Source organism: Tupaia chinensis, unplaced genomic scaffold, assembly GCF_000334495.1.
Source record: "Tupaia chinensis unplaced genomic scaffold, TupChi_1.0 Scaffold143758_1, whole genome shotgun sequence".
NCBI classification, from domain to species: domain Eukaryota; kingdom Metazoa; phylum Chordata; class Mammalia; order Scandentia; family Tupaiidae; genus Tupaia; species Tupaia belangeri.
In genome coordinates, this window is record NW_006203607.1 from 299,021 (window position 1) to 315,898 (window position 16,878).

The 16,878-nt window shown below is 37.9% G+C and overlaps 1 protein-coding gene across 4 annotated transcripts in view; it reads left to right on the plus strand.

Annotated features, from left to right (window-relative positions):
* The window catches only part of FOXJ3 (forkhead box J3), a 139,214-nt gene that overhangs the window by 92,818 nt on the left and 29,518 nt on the right, over positions 1–16,878 (plus strand). For all 4 annotated transcript variants that reach the window (XM_014582723.2, XM_006164912.2, XM_014582724.2 and 1 more), the window contains exon 5: positions 4,376–4,459. In XM_014582723.2, the coding sequence (XP_014438209.1) occupies positions 4,376–4,459 (84 nt within the window). The remainder of the gene's footprint in view (positions 1–4,375; positions 4,460–16,878) is intronic.

Sequence of the window (16,878 nt, forward strand, 5' to 3'; positions counted from 1 at the left end):
GTATCATATTTTTTGTCTGTTCATGCTTTTATGCATACTGTCTGTTTCTGTCTAATGCAGATAATGTTGCAGTAACCGTGGGTATACACATATTTGCTTAAGTCTCATTTTCAGTTCTTTTGGGTAATGTAAAAAATGTAATTGCTGAATCATTTGGTAATTCTCTTTAATTTTTTGAGTAACTACCATACCATTTTCGACAGTAGCCATACCATTTTACATTCCTGTTGATTTACAAGAGTTCCAGTCTCTCCATCATCCTTGTCAATACTTTTATTTCCCCACTGTTTTTTTTTTTTTGGATAATAGATATCCTAATGGGTTTAAAGATGTATCTGGTGGTTATAATTTGTGAGGGGAAACTTTGAGGTCCCTTAATCCTGTGATTTCACAGATAAAACTAAGTACTATAAGTTAGCTAGGGCTACTAGTTAGAAGAGTTCACATTTTATTATGTAAGTAATTTTATTTATTGTTCGTAAAAATTTTGCCATAGGGCACATGTACTTGCTAGAGAGACACATGCAGAGAGAGGGAAAGTGAGAAAGCACCCCTCAGTGGGATGACCATGTCATAGCTTTCTCCATTTTTCTTTCAGGATTAGGGCATGTACACACACGGGCTTTGGTGTGTTTTTCAAACCTGAGACTGGGATTTGAACTATGCAGTCAGCCATGTGGGATCCAGCTGCCTTAACCACTGTGTCACTGTTATGTAAATCGTTTTTTTAATTATTTAACATTATTATTACTTTTTTTTTTTTTGAGAGGCTTTTGCTAGAGGGCGCATGCACTCACCAGAAAAAGAGAGACAGAAAGTGAGAAATCCCCCCCCAGGAAAACTGGCCACTTCGCAATCCCTTCTCCTCCATTCTCCTCTCGGGATCTTGGGCATGCATGCACATGCACCTGGCATGAGTTTAAGCCACCAGGTCAGGACTCAAACCGCGGTTCACTACATGGGATTCCAGTGACATAGCCATTACGAATTATTGATATTTTCCAGTTTGATCAGAGAGAGAGTATGAGAGAGAGGGGTGGGGGGGAGTAAGAAAGCAAGCCACCAGGTCTGAGACTTGAACCATGGTCGGCCATGTGGGAGTTCAGCGCCTTTAATCACCACGCTAGCTGCCCGCCCCCAGTGTGAATCATTTGAATCATTAGTATTTGTTTTATTAGTAGTTGGCTTACAAACACATTTTTTACCCGTTGTTGATCTATTTCTGACAAGCCATAACCAGTCAAATATGTATTGGGTCTGTGGGAAAGTCATGATACATTTTTGCGTGGAAAAACATAGAAAAATCCATCATGACTTTTGCAATGACCTGATATTTTCGCGTGGAAGAAAACGTGTCTGTTTTATTTTTGCAGTTTTATTGGCATATTTAACAACAAATCAGTCTAAAGTTTGGGCAGTGAATGGTTTCTCAGCTTAACATGCATATTTGTACACATCCAAACAGAATGAAACACTGAGATTTATCGTTTTCATGAATAGTGATTTTTTTTGGACAGTTTTAGTATCTTCCCTCCTTTATTTTCAATTTTTATAACAACTCAGTCTAAAAATATTTTCCTACTTTATTTTGAAACTTACTGGCTAGCTGTACTCATGAAATAATTGTATTCATTTTTCGAACTTACTTTCTGTGGCATCTATGTTTTACATAGTTCTTGGCAAGTTCCTATTGGATCTGGTAGACTCATTAGCTGAAATGATGTGACCACTTTGAAAAAACAAACAAACAAACAAAAAACAATATAGAGGAATATGCCAACAGTGCTAGCAGATGAAATGAGTGCTAAACTCAGGTACCTTTAAGATCTGAGAAAGCCTGTACGCATACCTTGTACACATGTTCTTGGCAGTTTGCTCACAACTTCTTTTCATCCCCTCCCCCCCTTTTTTTTTGAGAGGTTTTTGCTATAGGGCGCAGACGCTCGCCAGACAGACAGAGACAGAAAATGAAAAATCACCCCCTAGGGGTGATGGCCACGCCGCAATCCCTTCTCTTCCATTGTTCCCTTGGGGTCTTGGGCAAACACGCACACATGCCTGGCGTGAGTTTTAAGGCACCGGGTCCAGGATGCGAACCGTGGTCAACTACATGGGATTCCAGCGACATAGCCATTACGCTAACTGCTGGTTCATTCCTATGTTGGCATATGTTAATTGAGTATGTGTTCTGTGTGGGGTATTGTGCCTGACACTATAGGTATAGAGATGAAGAAAATAGTCTCTTCCCTTAAGGAGTTGATAGCTTAGAAGGGGATACTAACATATAAACAAAATTCTAATGTTAAATACAATTAGTAGTCTAAATATCTTTTTAAAAACCCAGAGATCTGGCAGAGGATAAAAATAATCAATTCTTGGGTATTGTAGGAAGATCAGAGAAGGATTCCTTTGGATAATATCTGAGGTAGACTTTGAAGGTAGAATATGAGATTTTCAGAATAGGGTGAATATTACGTAATGAGATCCCTACAGGATGTAGGGCAGGTATAAATACATTAAATGACATGGTATGGTGAAGAAACTATAAGCAGATAATTAATGGTGGGCAAAAAATATGAGGATAGATAGTTGAGAGCTATATTTTCCCTCATTGTTGCATCTTGCCTGAAAAGGCAAACTGAAGGATTAAGAAATGATAGAAGCAAAGACTAAATTTGAATACTATCTCTGGGATTAAATACGACACTACCATTTGCATTGTATTTCTGTATCCGACATGTGTGGCTCTCCCCTTTTTCCCCTTTCTAATTCTCATTTCCTCCTTTCTTGCCCTACTTGTGCACGGGTGTGTGTGTGTGTAGAGGGTAGGATAATTAATTAAAAATAAGATCAAGACCTTGTTTTTGGTTGTGGCTCTCATAAGATAAGTTGGTTGGCAAATCATCTTAATCTTCTGACCTTTGGTCTCTTTTGTATAATATGTGCAAAACTATGTGGTTGAAATTTTTTTTTTTTTTTTTTTAGGAGAGATTTTCACTGTAGGGCGCGTGCGCTCGCCAGACAGACAGAGAGAGACACAGAGACAGAAAGCGAGAAATCACCCCCCAGGGGGGATGGTCACGCTGCAATCCCTTCTCCTCCATTCTCCTCTCGGGATCTTGGGCACGCACGCACACGCGCCCGACGTGAGTTTTAAGCCACCGGGTCCGGGACACGAACCGCGGTTGACTACGTGGGAGTCCAGCGACATAGCCATTACGCTAACTGCTGGTTCCCGTGGTTGAAATTTTTCAAAATATTTTTTCAGAGGGTCACATTTTCTGAGTGCCTGAACTTGGAATGTGCTTAGTATATGTTTTCAAATGAATGGTGTGAGGATTTATATCAAGAAGTAAGAGATTAAATAGTTAAAAATTATGACGGGATAAGCAATAAGAGATGTATGTACAGACCATTGCTTCTCAGGGTGCAGTAATTTTATAAAAATGTTCAAGCCATTTTTTTTTTTTTAATTTTCTACTTACAATTTAGGTTTTTGAGGTCTGGAGTACAGAAACTACAGTATTTAAAATTCTTTTAGATTTGAATATCATATGATATAAACATGTAGTATGTCATACTATGTAATTATTATATATGTTCAATGAATTAATATATATTTAAAATGCTCTATAAGTGTATTATAAATGTATTTGATTGGCCATTTCCTTTTTTAATTTGGCTGTGGTAGAAGTTCTTGGACTTGATTTTTTCAACTCGTGTGTGTGTGTGTGTGTGTGTGTGTGTGTGTGTGTGTGTGTATTTAAAGTTTTTGCCATAGGATACATGCACTTGATAGAGACAGAGAGAGAGAGAAAGTGAGAAATTACCCCCTAGCAGGATGGCCATGCCACAATCCTGTTTCTTGGGATTTTGGGGCACACATGCACATTTGCACCATATGATTTTCAAGCCATTGAGTCCAGGACTTAAACCATGGTGGGAGTCCAGCACCTTAACCACCATCCCACCTGACAGCTCGCGTATTTTTAATAATCTAATTATAAGTGATCTTTTTTTCTTATATAAACATTTGTTTTCTCAGTTGAAAACTAGCGTTTTTTACTGATGCTACATTTTCACTTTTTTAAAAAGAATTATTTTATTTAACCTTATTTATTTTTAATTTGAGCAGAAAGGGACAGAGTGGGAGCGGGGGGAGAATGAGAAAGCAAGCCCCCAGGTCTGGACTCAAACTGTGGTTAGCCATGTGGGAGCCCAGCACTCCCAACCACCGTGCCACCTGCCAGTCCCCCACTTTCACTTTTGTCCTTTCAAAATGTTTGCTTTTGGAGCAGAGAAGTATAAAAATCCATTTTAATATTATAGGGTTACTGAAATACACTGTTAATAGTATTTATTTCTTTATCCTTAGGGGTCTTATTGGGCAATAGACACCAATCCGAAGGAAGATGCGCTGCCTACTCGGCCAAAGAAGAGGGCACGATCGGTAGAGCGGGTAAATAAGCTCTTTTTATAAATTTAGTAGGATGGGTTGAATATGTCAGAAATAAAGGTTTTTAAAGTTCATTTTCAATAAAGTAAGTATGATGAAGGTATGATTTTATTTGTAAAATTTTACTTACCTTAATCTGAAATGCTTGGGACCAGAAGTGTTTCAGAGTGGCATTTTTTGAGAGGAGGGCAGGGGATATTTGCCCTACGTAATGAGATATCTTGGCGAGGTGACCCAAGTCTAATCACAAGATTGATTTCTGTTTCGTGTCCACCTTATACATACGGCGTGCAGGTAGTTTTATACGGTGTTTTTGTATTGTAGTGTTTTGTCTGTAACTCGTCACGTGAGATCAGGTGTGGCATCATGTTGGCAGTCAGAAAAGTTTCAGATTTTGGAGCATCTTGTATCTTGTTTTAGATTAGGGATGCACAACATATATAGCATTTTATATTTTTCAAAACACATTTCATTTTTAATTTGTAGTTAACTTTTTGAGTGAGGTGAACAATTTAGGAATTCATTTAAAAGTTTCATCATCATTAGGGTACAGCTCTTGTTTGATATTTAAATCTAGGTCTCTTGAATGTTAACATCGTGCTCTTTCCTCTGCATTTGCACCATCAAGGGCTGGCTTTATAAACTACAGCTGTTCCCTCCCATTGCAGATGGTGATTGTCTGGGTACACTGAATTTTCCTCATTGTCCTCAAAAGGCTTTTTTCCTGCTTTTGTCCACATCACAATCACATTGTACACAAAAATCTCTCAACAGTGTGTGTGTGGTTGTGTTATTTGTTGTATAATTCTTGTCAATTCATGATAACATTAATTTGCAAGAATGATAAAGAGAAGGAGCTTTAGTTGAGAATCCTAAGTTGTGAACTTTAACATATTTTTAGTCACCACTTTGGTAGCTGTCAAACATTATTTTTTTTTTTTTTAAGAGAGATTTTTGCTATAGGGCGTGTGAACCTGCTGAGAGACAGAGAGAGTGAGAAATCACCTTCTAGAAGGGATGGCCATGCTACAGTCCCTTCTCCTCCAGTCTCTTCTCAGGATTTTGGACATGCATGCACACATGCCCAGCATGAGTTTGAAGCCACCGGGTCCAGGACTCTAACCAAAGTTGACCACTTGGAGTCCAGTGCCTTAACTACTATGCCACCTGCTGGCCCCCAAACATTAACTTTACCTTTCAACTTTACCTACTCTTTCTACATTTCTAATATCTCAACTAACACACACACACACACACACACCCTACCCCCCAAAACACACACCCTCCCACCCATCCTACCCTACTGTTAAGACCAGTTTCAAATGCTAATAACCACTTTATGAGGCCTTTTCTTACCTTTTCATTTGTGTTCTTATAGAATCTTTATGAAGTTCTCTTACATAATTTCTCACACTTTATAGAAATGATGTTTTACTGTATTTGTCTCCTTCACTGAACTATGATCCCCTGAAGGACAGAGAGGATACCTTATATTTGTATCTCTAGTGCGAGTGCACAGCTTGTGTTAAATATCAGTAAATGTTTGCAGAATAAATTAAGGCAAAGAGAATAAGAATCAGATGAAGGAAATGGAGTGTTTGTTCAACTATATTTGTCCTATCCCCATTCCTGGCAAAGGAATAAAACTTATGTGCTTCATAGATAAGGAACTCAAGCTGGGTTTAGTTTGGGATCACAGTAGCCCACGAAGCAATGGGATTTAGTCAGGTAGATTGATTTGAGCGAGCAGAGAGAATTCAGTAAGCCAGTTATATCAAGCTATATGAATTAAAAGGTAGACTCCTGAAGAATTTTAAGCCAACAATTTTTGGCTTAAAACACATTTTACAACATTAAAGCTTAGAATTGGTGGCACAGATTTCAGTAACACAACTAGACAATTTTATTTAAGACTTAAATATGTTGAGAAGTTTGGTATGTAACTTTTGAATGAGAGTGAAACTCCATTTCTTCTTTCGGGACTCTGCCTTCTAAAACAACTTAGCAGTAGGACTTTGTGTGAAAATGAGGAGGATAGCCATTTAGCATCTGTTGTCAGAATTTGATGGGAGGGAAGAAAAATTCATGTTGTCACAGCATCATCAAGCAACTGGAAAAGATCTGTACTTTGAAGGGCTGAGGAATTGTAGTTTTCTCTATAGCTTGCATACTCTTCTCATGTTCCTAAATTTGAATTATTTTTGAAAGTTGGAATTGGTAGTTGTGTGGTCAGCTGTGCATTTTGTGTGGATAGTAAACCTGTCTTTTTTTTTTTTTTAACCTTATATCCTAGTTTTTAGAGCAATCCTATTTATTTCTGAGAGCCCCTCTTTTTCTGAGCCCATATTGTCAGTTTTTTGGTAGAAGTCTCAAGAAATAACAGGAATCAGGTTACAAAAGCATATGTTTTTAAATTTACATTTTGAACGTATACTTTCTGCCTCCGTCCCCCATTTTAAGTTTAAAAATTTTAGAAATTTGTGGTTGGCAGGTGGCGTAGTGGTTAAGGGTACTGGACTCCCACATGGCCATGGCCAAGCATGGTTCAAGTCCTTGACCTGGAGTCTGGCTTTCTCACTTTCCCTCTCTCTTCTCTCTTCCGTCTCTCTCTCTTTCTCTCATATCAAATTAATAAATAAATTTTTAAATTTTTTAGAAATTTACCTTTCTGGTATAGTTTCACAAAATATCCATATAGTACCAGAATCATTCAGTGAATAATACTGATACTTATTTTGGGCCTAGCTGAGTATTGTTTGATAATGTTAGAGAGGAGCCTTTAGGAAGGGACTAGCTATAAGCAAAGTATGTATTAATAGAGGTATAGATAACACATATTTTGAAAGATAGTTTTCTTACAAAATAAAATTTTCTGCCCCAAATAAACTGGTGAGTGTATTTTCCATTTAGAGGGTTTTATGTTGTTGGGGGAGGGTGTGAGGCTGTGTAACATGTAGTATTTTTGTTAGGGCAGAGGTTTGTTTTTTTTTTAAATAAGTAACCATTGGGCTTTATCTAAGGAAATGCCTGGAGCAGCCAAACAGTGATAGATCTGAACAGGGGCTTTATTAAAGATTTCTCAAAGACCAAACAATACTCATAAGTTGAAAACTTTTAAAGGATAAAAGGACTTTTAAATGTAGACAGTAAGTATATTAACATACCCAAAAGTTACTTATTAAATTTCTGAGATTTGTCATTCCTTTGTCCACATAAACATCAGAATTTTGTGTAAAAAAGTCAAAGTATTTCATGCATATTGAAGATGGACTTCTGATGATCAGAAAAGAAAAAGTTTCTAAACTGCTATAAAATGTGATTTTTAAATATGCAACAACATCTTCATGTCCTCAATGGAAAATAAAGCCACATAGTTACTACTGACTAATATTCTCAGCCCAGTTCTCAAGACCATTCCCAGGCCCTCTGTCTTCTGTTATATGCTATTCTTGTCTTAATCCTTGCATATATGAAGTTTCTCTTTTTCTGATTTCTTTTAGTTTTTTAATCACTTTATCTTAAAATGGCCTTGAAAGCCTAAAATAATATTGACTGAATTTTCAGTATTTTTCACAAACTCAAAAAAATATTCAATTAAAATGTTAAGATAGATGTACTTCTTTCCTGGGAGTCCTGTTTTTCTTTCCTGGCTTTTCAACATATAGTTCTTGTGACTTTTGGCAGGTCATTTAGTTTTTGAATTTCAGTAACCTTAGCTAGAAAAGTAAGAGGTTAGAAGTCATAACAGCATAGTAAAAACAGATAATTACATTTAGTTTATGCTATTAACTCATTTTTTTCAATAACTCATCATGATGACGTTGCTGAACACAGACGGTTGAATGAGTTGTCCAAGAGCAGTGTAAGTAGTAGAGCCAGGATTTTGAACTCATGTCATCTACCTTCAGTCCCTCAAAGTATGTGCTGTTAGAGTAGCACAGCTTTGCCGTAGTGTTTGCTATGTTAAAAACCATAACATTGAATCAGAGTTCTCTTTATGTATGAACATTCTATCATAAGCTAATGGTCCTTGATTTAAAAGAAAAGTTCCCACCTTTAATACAAACATAGTAATTAAGTGACATAAATGTGACTATAAGTGACAGAACAAATACCAAGTAATTAATTGGTTAGACCAAATAGTGATAACTAAAGTGCCTCCAAAATAGATAATGGGGCCTAGGGAAGGCCTCTAAAAAGAGCAGTGGATTTTTATGCAGAGGTGTAACTTTTTTCCCATAAAAACAATAAATGATGCTCCACTTGGAGAAAATTGTATGCACGATGTCTTGTTAGTAAGAAATATAGATGGACATAGTCGAGGTTTCTTCTAACTATAGTGAAGACCTTTAGACTAGGCTGAAGATATTTAAAAAATAAGGAAGATTTGGGTAGAAAGCCTCTAAGTACCTGGGATCATTACTTTGATTTGACAGCCTATAGAGTTGTCATACTATCATAACACATTCAGAGCAGTTAAAGATGCCTACCCTTCTCAAAGTACTCATTGCAAGGGGAAGATGCTGCTGATGGAGTTGCATTGGTAATGGCCTGGTCTAATGATATATAATGAATGAGAAAGTTTTCTGGAAAATTAGCATGGTATCAGGTTTCTAAATACATATGCCTACTTGTATTAATAGTTTATCAGTTTGACAGATCTTTGTTCTGTAGATACTTTGTGGCAGGCATTGTGCTAGGATGCTGTGGGGCGTACCAAGAAGAAAGAGATATGGGAAGACATATAATTTTAGCATAAAGTTTGGAAGGTATAAGAAAGATATAAAATATTAACTTTATATTATAAAGAAGGAGAGATAATTTTTTTTTTTTTGGAGAGATTTTTCACTGTAGGGCGCGTGTGCTCGCCAGACAGACAGAGAGAGACAGAGAGACAGAAAGCGAGAAATCACCCCCCAGGGGGGATGGTCACGCCGCAATCCCTTCTCCTCCATTCTCCTCTCCGGATCTTGGGCACGCATGCACACGCGCCCGGCGTGAGTTTTAAGCCACCGGGTCCGGGACACGAACCGCGGTCGACTACGTGGGAGTCCAGCGACATAGCCATTACGCTAACTGCTGGTTCCCAAGGAGAGAGAATTTTTTACTGGCACTGTCTGGGAAGGCTTCTTGGATAGTGTGACTTGGCTTTCATGTAGAGAGAGATAGGATAAGGTGGCGAGGACAGCTTTAAGGGAGCATGTGTTTATTGAGTGTTAAGTGCCTGCCACGAACAAGCATTCTTCTAGGTGCTGGGAAAACAGCAAAGAGCAAAATAGACTTCTCTGTTCTCTCCTTATTCTTTGTTCATGTTTTGAGTTTCACTCCTCTCTTTTTTACTTAAATAATGTCATTCTTACTAAATTTTGGGGGGAATATATTTCTCATAAAGAATAATACTTATGCTTGCGTGTAGTATGTTTATTATTAGTTTTTTTTTTGAGAGAGAATTTTACTATAGAGCATGTGTGCTGGCAAGAGAGACAGGGAGAGAGAGAAAGTGAGAAATCACTCCCCAGGAGGGATTGCCACGCTGCAGTTCCTTCTCCATTCTTCTCTTGGGATTTTGGCTGTGCACACACATGTACCCCACGTGTTTTAAGTCACCGGGTCCAGTACTTGAACCATGGTCGACTATGTAGGAGCCCAGTGACATAACCAATATGCTATCTGCTTGTCCCTTATTAGTTTTAAATGAGTTAATAAACACTGAATATCTTAGTTGTAATTTTTAATATATAAATATCAGGAGATATAATTACAAAAATAAAAACCGTGGAATCCTCAATAATTTGTAATAGTGTAAAAGGATCCTGAGATGAAAAAGTTTGAGAACTAGCATGCTAAAAGAATTTTTTTCTGTTTCTTTTCTTTTTCTCTTTTTTCTTTTTTTTTTTTTAAGAAAAGGAAGCATCTGCCATGGTATGGATTCCCTCAGAAGAGGAATTGAGCACAGTTCATTTGAGAGATGATCCTAGGAAAGGAGGACATTGAGACAGGGCAGGGAAACCTATAAAGTGTACCTTGTCAGATCATTTACCATGGTGAGCACCTAGAATGCAGTCTCCTGGGAAACTCTGGGAGACAGTTTAGAACTGCAGGACAACAAGTGAAGTAGTTACCATCAACCCTTCCCCTCATTCTAGGGGCACCAGCTTTTCAGCACTGCTGGCCTGCCCTGAGGGAGGCCCAAGATGCTCCTCAACCAGAACAAACCCTCAGGCAGAGAGTGAAGATGTTTGCGGTAAACCTGCAGAGTGCAGAGATGAATCCAGAAGGGATTTGGACGGTTCTGACAGTGTTTGCCACATATCTTTTTTTTTGGAGAGGTTTTTGCTATAGGAGGGTGCATGTGCTAGCCAGAAAGACAGACAGACAGATACACAGAGAGAGACAGACAGAAAGCGAGAAATCACCTCCCTGGGGGATGGCCACACCACAATCCCTTTTCCTCCATTCTCCTCTAGGGATCTTGTGCCCATACGCACATACTCCAGTCTGAGTTTAACCCGTGGTCAACTACATGGGAGTCCAATGACATAGCCATTACACCATCTGCTGGTCCCTGCCACATGTCTTTGATGGTTTCTTTTTTCTTTTTTTTTCCCCTACTAATGGAATATGTTTCCAGACCCTTTGTATCTTTCCTGTATTTTCCTTCATTACTTCCTGCATTTTCATAGTCTGACCTATGTCTTAAATTGGATCCCCAATCCAAGAAATCCTTAAAAAATACCTTTGTCCCTCTTCAGGGTTTATGTGAGCACAATTGTTCCTCTTAAATTAGTAGATTGAAGATAATATCCTTTAGCATACAGTCTCCATGTAATGGAAGGAGTCTCTCTGTGGTCACTGCGTAGTTTTTGCCCAACTACCATATTCAGAATTAAAAAATATAAAAAACAAATTCAGTACTGTTAGAGAAGTTGAAATGCTGAATCTGACTTGCATATAGCTAGTGAGGTCAAGTATTTAATGTTTCAATTACATGCTTAGTTTACATGTAAGGTACTTAGAAAGAATTTTAAGTAGGAAATAAGCGCCTGCTTAAAATATGCAGTTTCTAACGTTTTTGAAACTGGGAGTGAGAATAGAGGTGGTAGGAGATGGAAATTCTAATAGAAAAAGAAGTTTCAGATCATGTTATAATACAGCTCAGCAGCTTTAATGATCTAAAGTTCTTCCTTTCGGTTTACTGTTTTACTGTGTAAGAGCACAGTAAAATTATGAGCAAAGCCAAGTTATAAAGTTATGAGGTGTAATTTTTTTGGAGAGTTTTTTTTTTTTTTTTTTTTTTCCCCCCCATAGGGCGCGTGTGCTCACCAGAAAGACAGAAAGAGACAAAAAGCGAGAAATCACTCCCCAGGGGGGGATGGCCATGCCGCAATCCTTTCTCCTTCATTCTCCTCTTGGGATCTTGGGCACGCATGCACGCACACCCGGCGTGAGTTTAAGCCACCGGGTCTGGGACTCGAACCGTGGTCGACTACATGGGAATCCAGCGACATAACCCTTACACCACCTGCTGGTCCCGAGATGTCACTTTTTAAAAGATTTGTTTAATTATTTATTTTTATTTTTTGGAGAGCTGTAGGGCACATGCGTTTGCCAGAAAGACAGAGACAGCAGAGAGATAGAAAGCAAGAAGTCACTCCCTGGGCCCTGGGAGGATGGCCACGCCACAATCCCTTCTTCTCCAGTCTCCTCTCAGGATCTTGGGCACGCATGCATATGCATGCGGCATGAGTTTAAGCCGTTGGGTCCGGGACTCGAACCGCGGTCGTCTTACATGGGAGTTCAGTGACATAGCCATTACACTAACTGCTGGTTCCTAATTATTATATTTTAATTTGCTATAGGGTACATACTCCCACTAGAGAGAGAGGAAGGAAGGGAGAAAGTGAAAAAAGCAAACTACCAAGTCTGGGACTCGAACCATGGTTGGCCATGTGTGAGTCCAGCGTCTTAACCACCATGCCATCTGCTGGCTCCAGGTGTCATTTTTATTAAGTATAAGATGTCTGGAAAATGGTGCTAGCTTTAAAGTTAGGATGTCTAGTTTTAAAGTTTATAACTTAGAATAAGTATTTAACTTTTCTGGCCATAATAATTTCTTTATGTATAAAGAGTGCAGTCTACGATCCTGCTCTTAGCCATAAAACTGAATAAATATTTCATGTGGGAAGATATACTGAATGCACATTATGTGGTAGGTACTACATGTTACTTCCATGATGTGCATGTAAATAGAACTTCCTGTGCCTTTTAAAAGAGGAAGAAATCCTATCCAGTGAGAGATGTAGGACATGATAAATTGTGAGAGGTCATTTTTTGATGAATGATTTTGGATTGGTTTGGTGCATAGTTATGTATAATTAACTGCATATTTAGAATTTACAGTCTAAAGCATTTTGACATCTGTGTATCAGTGTCAAATAAACAGTATCATCACCCCAGGAAGTTTCCTCTACTCTAGTCCCCAGGCAACTACTGATCGGGGGAAAATTGAACTTTAAACAGTATTAAGTATTCCAGTCCATGAAAATGTAATCAATATCCACCCTTTAGGTCTTTAATTTTTCTCAGGACTGGTTTTGTAGTTTTCAGAGTAGAGGACTTGCATATTTCCAGTTATATTTAATTCTGAATATTTTATGTCTTGTGATACTATTGAAAGTTGATTTTTAAATCTGTTTTCCAATTGCTTGCATTAGTATTTAAAAATGTAATTTGTAAACTATATGTTACCTATAAATTAAGGCGATTTTGTTTCTTGCCTTTCCTTTTCTCTCCTTTTCTTCCTCCCCCCTTTTTTCCTCTTTGCCACCTTCTGTATCTGTGTATTTGAAATTAGGGCTCTTTTAAGCTGCCTTTAGTGGAGTCTTGCTTTTTTTAGCCTTTTATAATATTTATTTAAGAAAACATTTATTTATTTATTTATTTTAATTTGATATAGGACACATGTACGAGAGAGAGAGAATGACAAAATGAGCCTCCAGGTTCGGGGTCTAAGCTGTGGTCGGCTGTGTGGGAGTCCAGTGGCTTAACTACCGTGCCACTTGCAGGCCTGCCTTTTACATTCTTTAGATTGTCTTTTCATTGGAGCATTTATGCTGACGTTTATTTTAATTATTGATGTGGTTCATTTAGGTCTACTCTTCATTTTTTGTTTGACTTCTGTGTTTTTAGTTCCTCTCATTTCCTTCTATTTCTTGCCTTTTAGATTATTTGGAAATATTTTACTATTCACTTAAATGTATCTATTGACTTTTTAGCTATACCTCTTTAGATATTGGGTCATTGGAAAATCATGACTTTTTTTTTCTATGCAAAAGTACGTCATGACTTTTCCAACCACCCAATATTTTTTATTATCTAGGAATTCCTCTAGATACACCCCTAACCTTTTGCAGACTACTCAATTAATATTCCCCTTCATATAAAATACAGGTCCTCTTTGACCTGTGGTTCTTTTAATATATAACTACATACATTGTAAATTGCACAAGACATTGTAACTTCTGCCTTTAATGATCTGTGTGATACTCTTCTTATTATTTTTGCCAGAGGATGGTTGTGCTCTCCAGAAAGTGGGAGGGGTTGGTGAGAAAGCACCCATTGTGGGAAATGGTCACACCACAGTCTCTCTTTTTGGGTGGTGATTTTGGGCAGTCACACACCTGTGCAGGACATGTTTCCCAAGCCTTCAGGTCTGGAACTCAAACTCTGCAGTCAGCTATGTGAGATCCAGCCACCTTAGCTATCATACCATGGGCTGGCCAGATTTTTTAAACTTAAGAGGAAAATAGTAGTCTTCTATATTTACCTGGACGTCTACTCTTTCTGGTGTTTTACTACATTTCTTCAAGGACCAAGTTTCCTCTGCTATAATTTCCCTTCCACCTAAATAGCTTTCTTGGAGTACAGGTCTCCTGCCAATAAATTCACGTAGTTTTTCTTTCTGTGAGTGTCTTTGTTTTGCTTTCTTTCTTACAGAATATTTTCATAAGACATACAGTCTGAACTGACACTTTTTTCAGCACTTTAAAGATGTTTACTGTCTTATTTTTTTCTGACCATTATTCTCTTTCTGTTCCTCTGGAAGTCACAGATATGTTAGATCTTTTGAGGTCATTCCACACCTTTCTGAGGCTCTTATTCTTTTTTTTCCCCCACAATTTTTTTGTTCTTCAGAATGCATAGTTTATATTCATCCATATTTGAGTTTACTGATTCTTTGCTGTCGCTTCTCCATTCTGATATTAAGCCTGCTTGTTCATTGACTTTTCTTTTAGATTAATTGTATTTTTCAGTTATAAAGTAGTATTTCTTTTATATTTTTATTTTTTTACTAGAGATCCCCTTTATTATATTTTCATTCAAGTTTTTTTTTTTTTTTTTAATGCCAGAGGGCATGCTTGATTACCAGAGAGAGAACATACTTTTCAGTGGGGCGTGGCCATACCACCGTACTTTTTCCTGTTTCTCCTTCTGGTCAGGATTTGTGTGTGCATACACATATGCCTGGTATCTATTTCCAGTTGCTCAGGCAGTGATTCAGAACGTGGTTGGCCATGTGGGATCCAGCTCCCAATGCACAGCAATTAACCAACTGCACTATCAGATCAACCCCCTTTACTTACTTCATTGAACATAATTTAAGAACCAGTTTACAGTCCTTGCCTTATGATTCTAATATCTCTTCTTGGAGCAGGCATTTATAGATTGCTGTTGCTCTTGGGAATGGGCTACATTTTCTTGTAACTTATTTATTAGGTAACTTGGATTACCTGATAACTTTGTTAGACTCAAACTGTTAAGATTTCTTTCTCGCCTTCTGTGGACAGTGGTTCCCGTTTTAATTAGATTTATTAAGCCTAAACACTTTGATGCTTATTTGTTAAATGTGTAGTTCAGTCCGAGATTCTCGTGGTTTCATTTATAGGCTTTTTGGATGCTCTCCCGATCACGCCCCCCTCCGTGGAATTGCCTTCTCTGTATGGCTGGTATGTTTATCTGGGCTCTATCCCCTGGCTTTCCTTGACAGATAGCGTTAGCTGTTCATACTCTCCGTCTACTGCTCCACCTTGGGGCAAAGGCTATAACAAAACAGGAAATTCACCAGCATGCTGGTCTTGAAGCTTTGACTTCTTTTCACAGTCTGTTTTATTTGCTTTTAGATTCCTCGCCTTGCCTCGGTTAATCATCTTTTTTCTTGCCATCATTGTTTGTGGCTGTTATCATCAGAAAATTGATTTATATGGGTATCACACTGTCATACTGGATGTAGAACTTGAATGGGTGGAATTAAAGAGTGTGATAAGATAACTCGAAAGGACCTTTTACAGACTAACTGATGCCACCCAGATTAGCTTGGGTATCATTGATACTTTCTTTGTCCAGAATTTGGGTTACCAAAATATATTTTGAGATGCCTAAATACACTTGCTTTACTAATCACACTACTTCTTGTTCAGTAAAACATAGAATCAGTGTACCTACAAATAAAAATTATACCATATTATTGAGTACAGATGCTCCTTGGTTTACAGTGGGTTACATCCCAATACATCAGTCATAAATTGAAAATATTATAAGTAGAAAATATTTCAGCTACTAATTCTTAAGTATTGTGTCTATTGACTGCATATTGCTTTTAGACTATTATTAAAAAAAAATTTGTAAGTCAAACCGTGGTAAGTCAGGGAGCATCGTATCAGAGTACATAGAGTACCCTTTACTTTCATTATTTTATTTTATTTAAGAGATTTTTGCATTAGGGCACAAGTGCTTGGTGGAGGGAACCAGCAGTTAGCGTAAAGGCTATGTCGCTGGACTCCCACGTAGTCGACCGCGGTTCGTGTCCCGGACCCGGTGGCTTAAAACTCACGCCAGGCGCGTGTGCGTGCGTGCCCAAGATCCCGAGAGGAGAATGGAGGAGAAGGGATTGCAGTGTGACCATCCCCTCTGGGGGGTGATTTCTCGCTTTCTGTCTCTCTGTCTCTCTCTGTCTTTCTGGTGAGTGCACACGCCCTATAGCGAAAACCTCTCAAAAAAAAAAAATAAAAATAAAAATAAAATAATTAAAAAAAAGATTGGTATTTCTTATCCTCAGGTTGATTAGACTATCTGCTAAAAGAAGTTTCTGCTGAGGATTAAGTGCTAAGTAGATTAATCTCAGAAATGTGTCTCAGTGAAATTGCTCTGTTACTCATCCAGTATTATATTTTAAAAATGCATGTTCGGTTGGGATCATGTATGGGAACAATTTTTTCTGAAGGGATTATATACAGAACTAGCACCATAGCAATAAATTATTTATATTTACTCCTTTTTTAGCTATCACTATTGAAGTTGAACTTTTAAACACTTGCTAAAACAATAATAAAACTTTTTCCCAGTTTTGGGAAAAAGAGATGAGT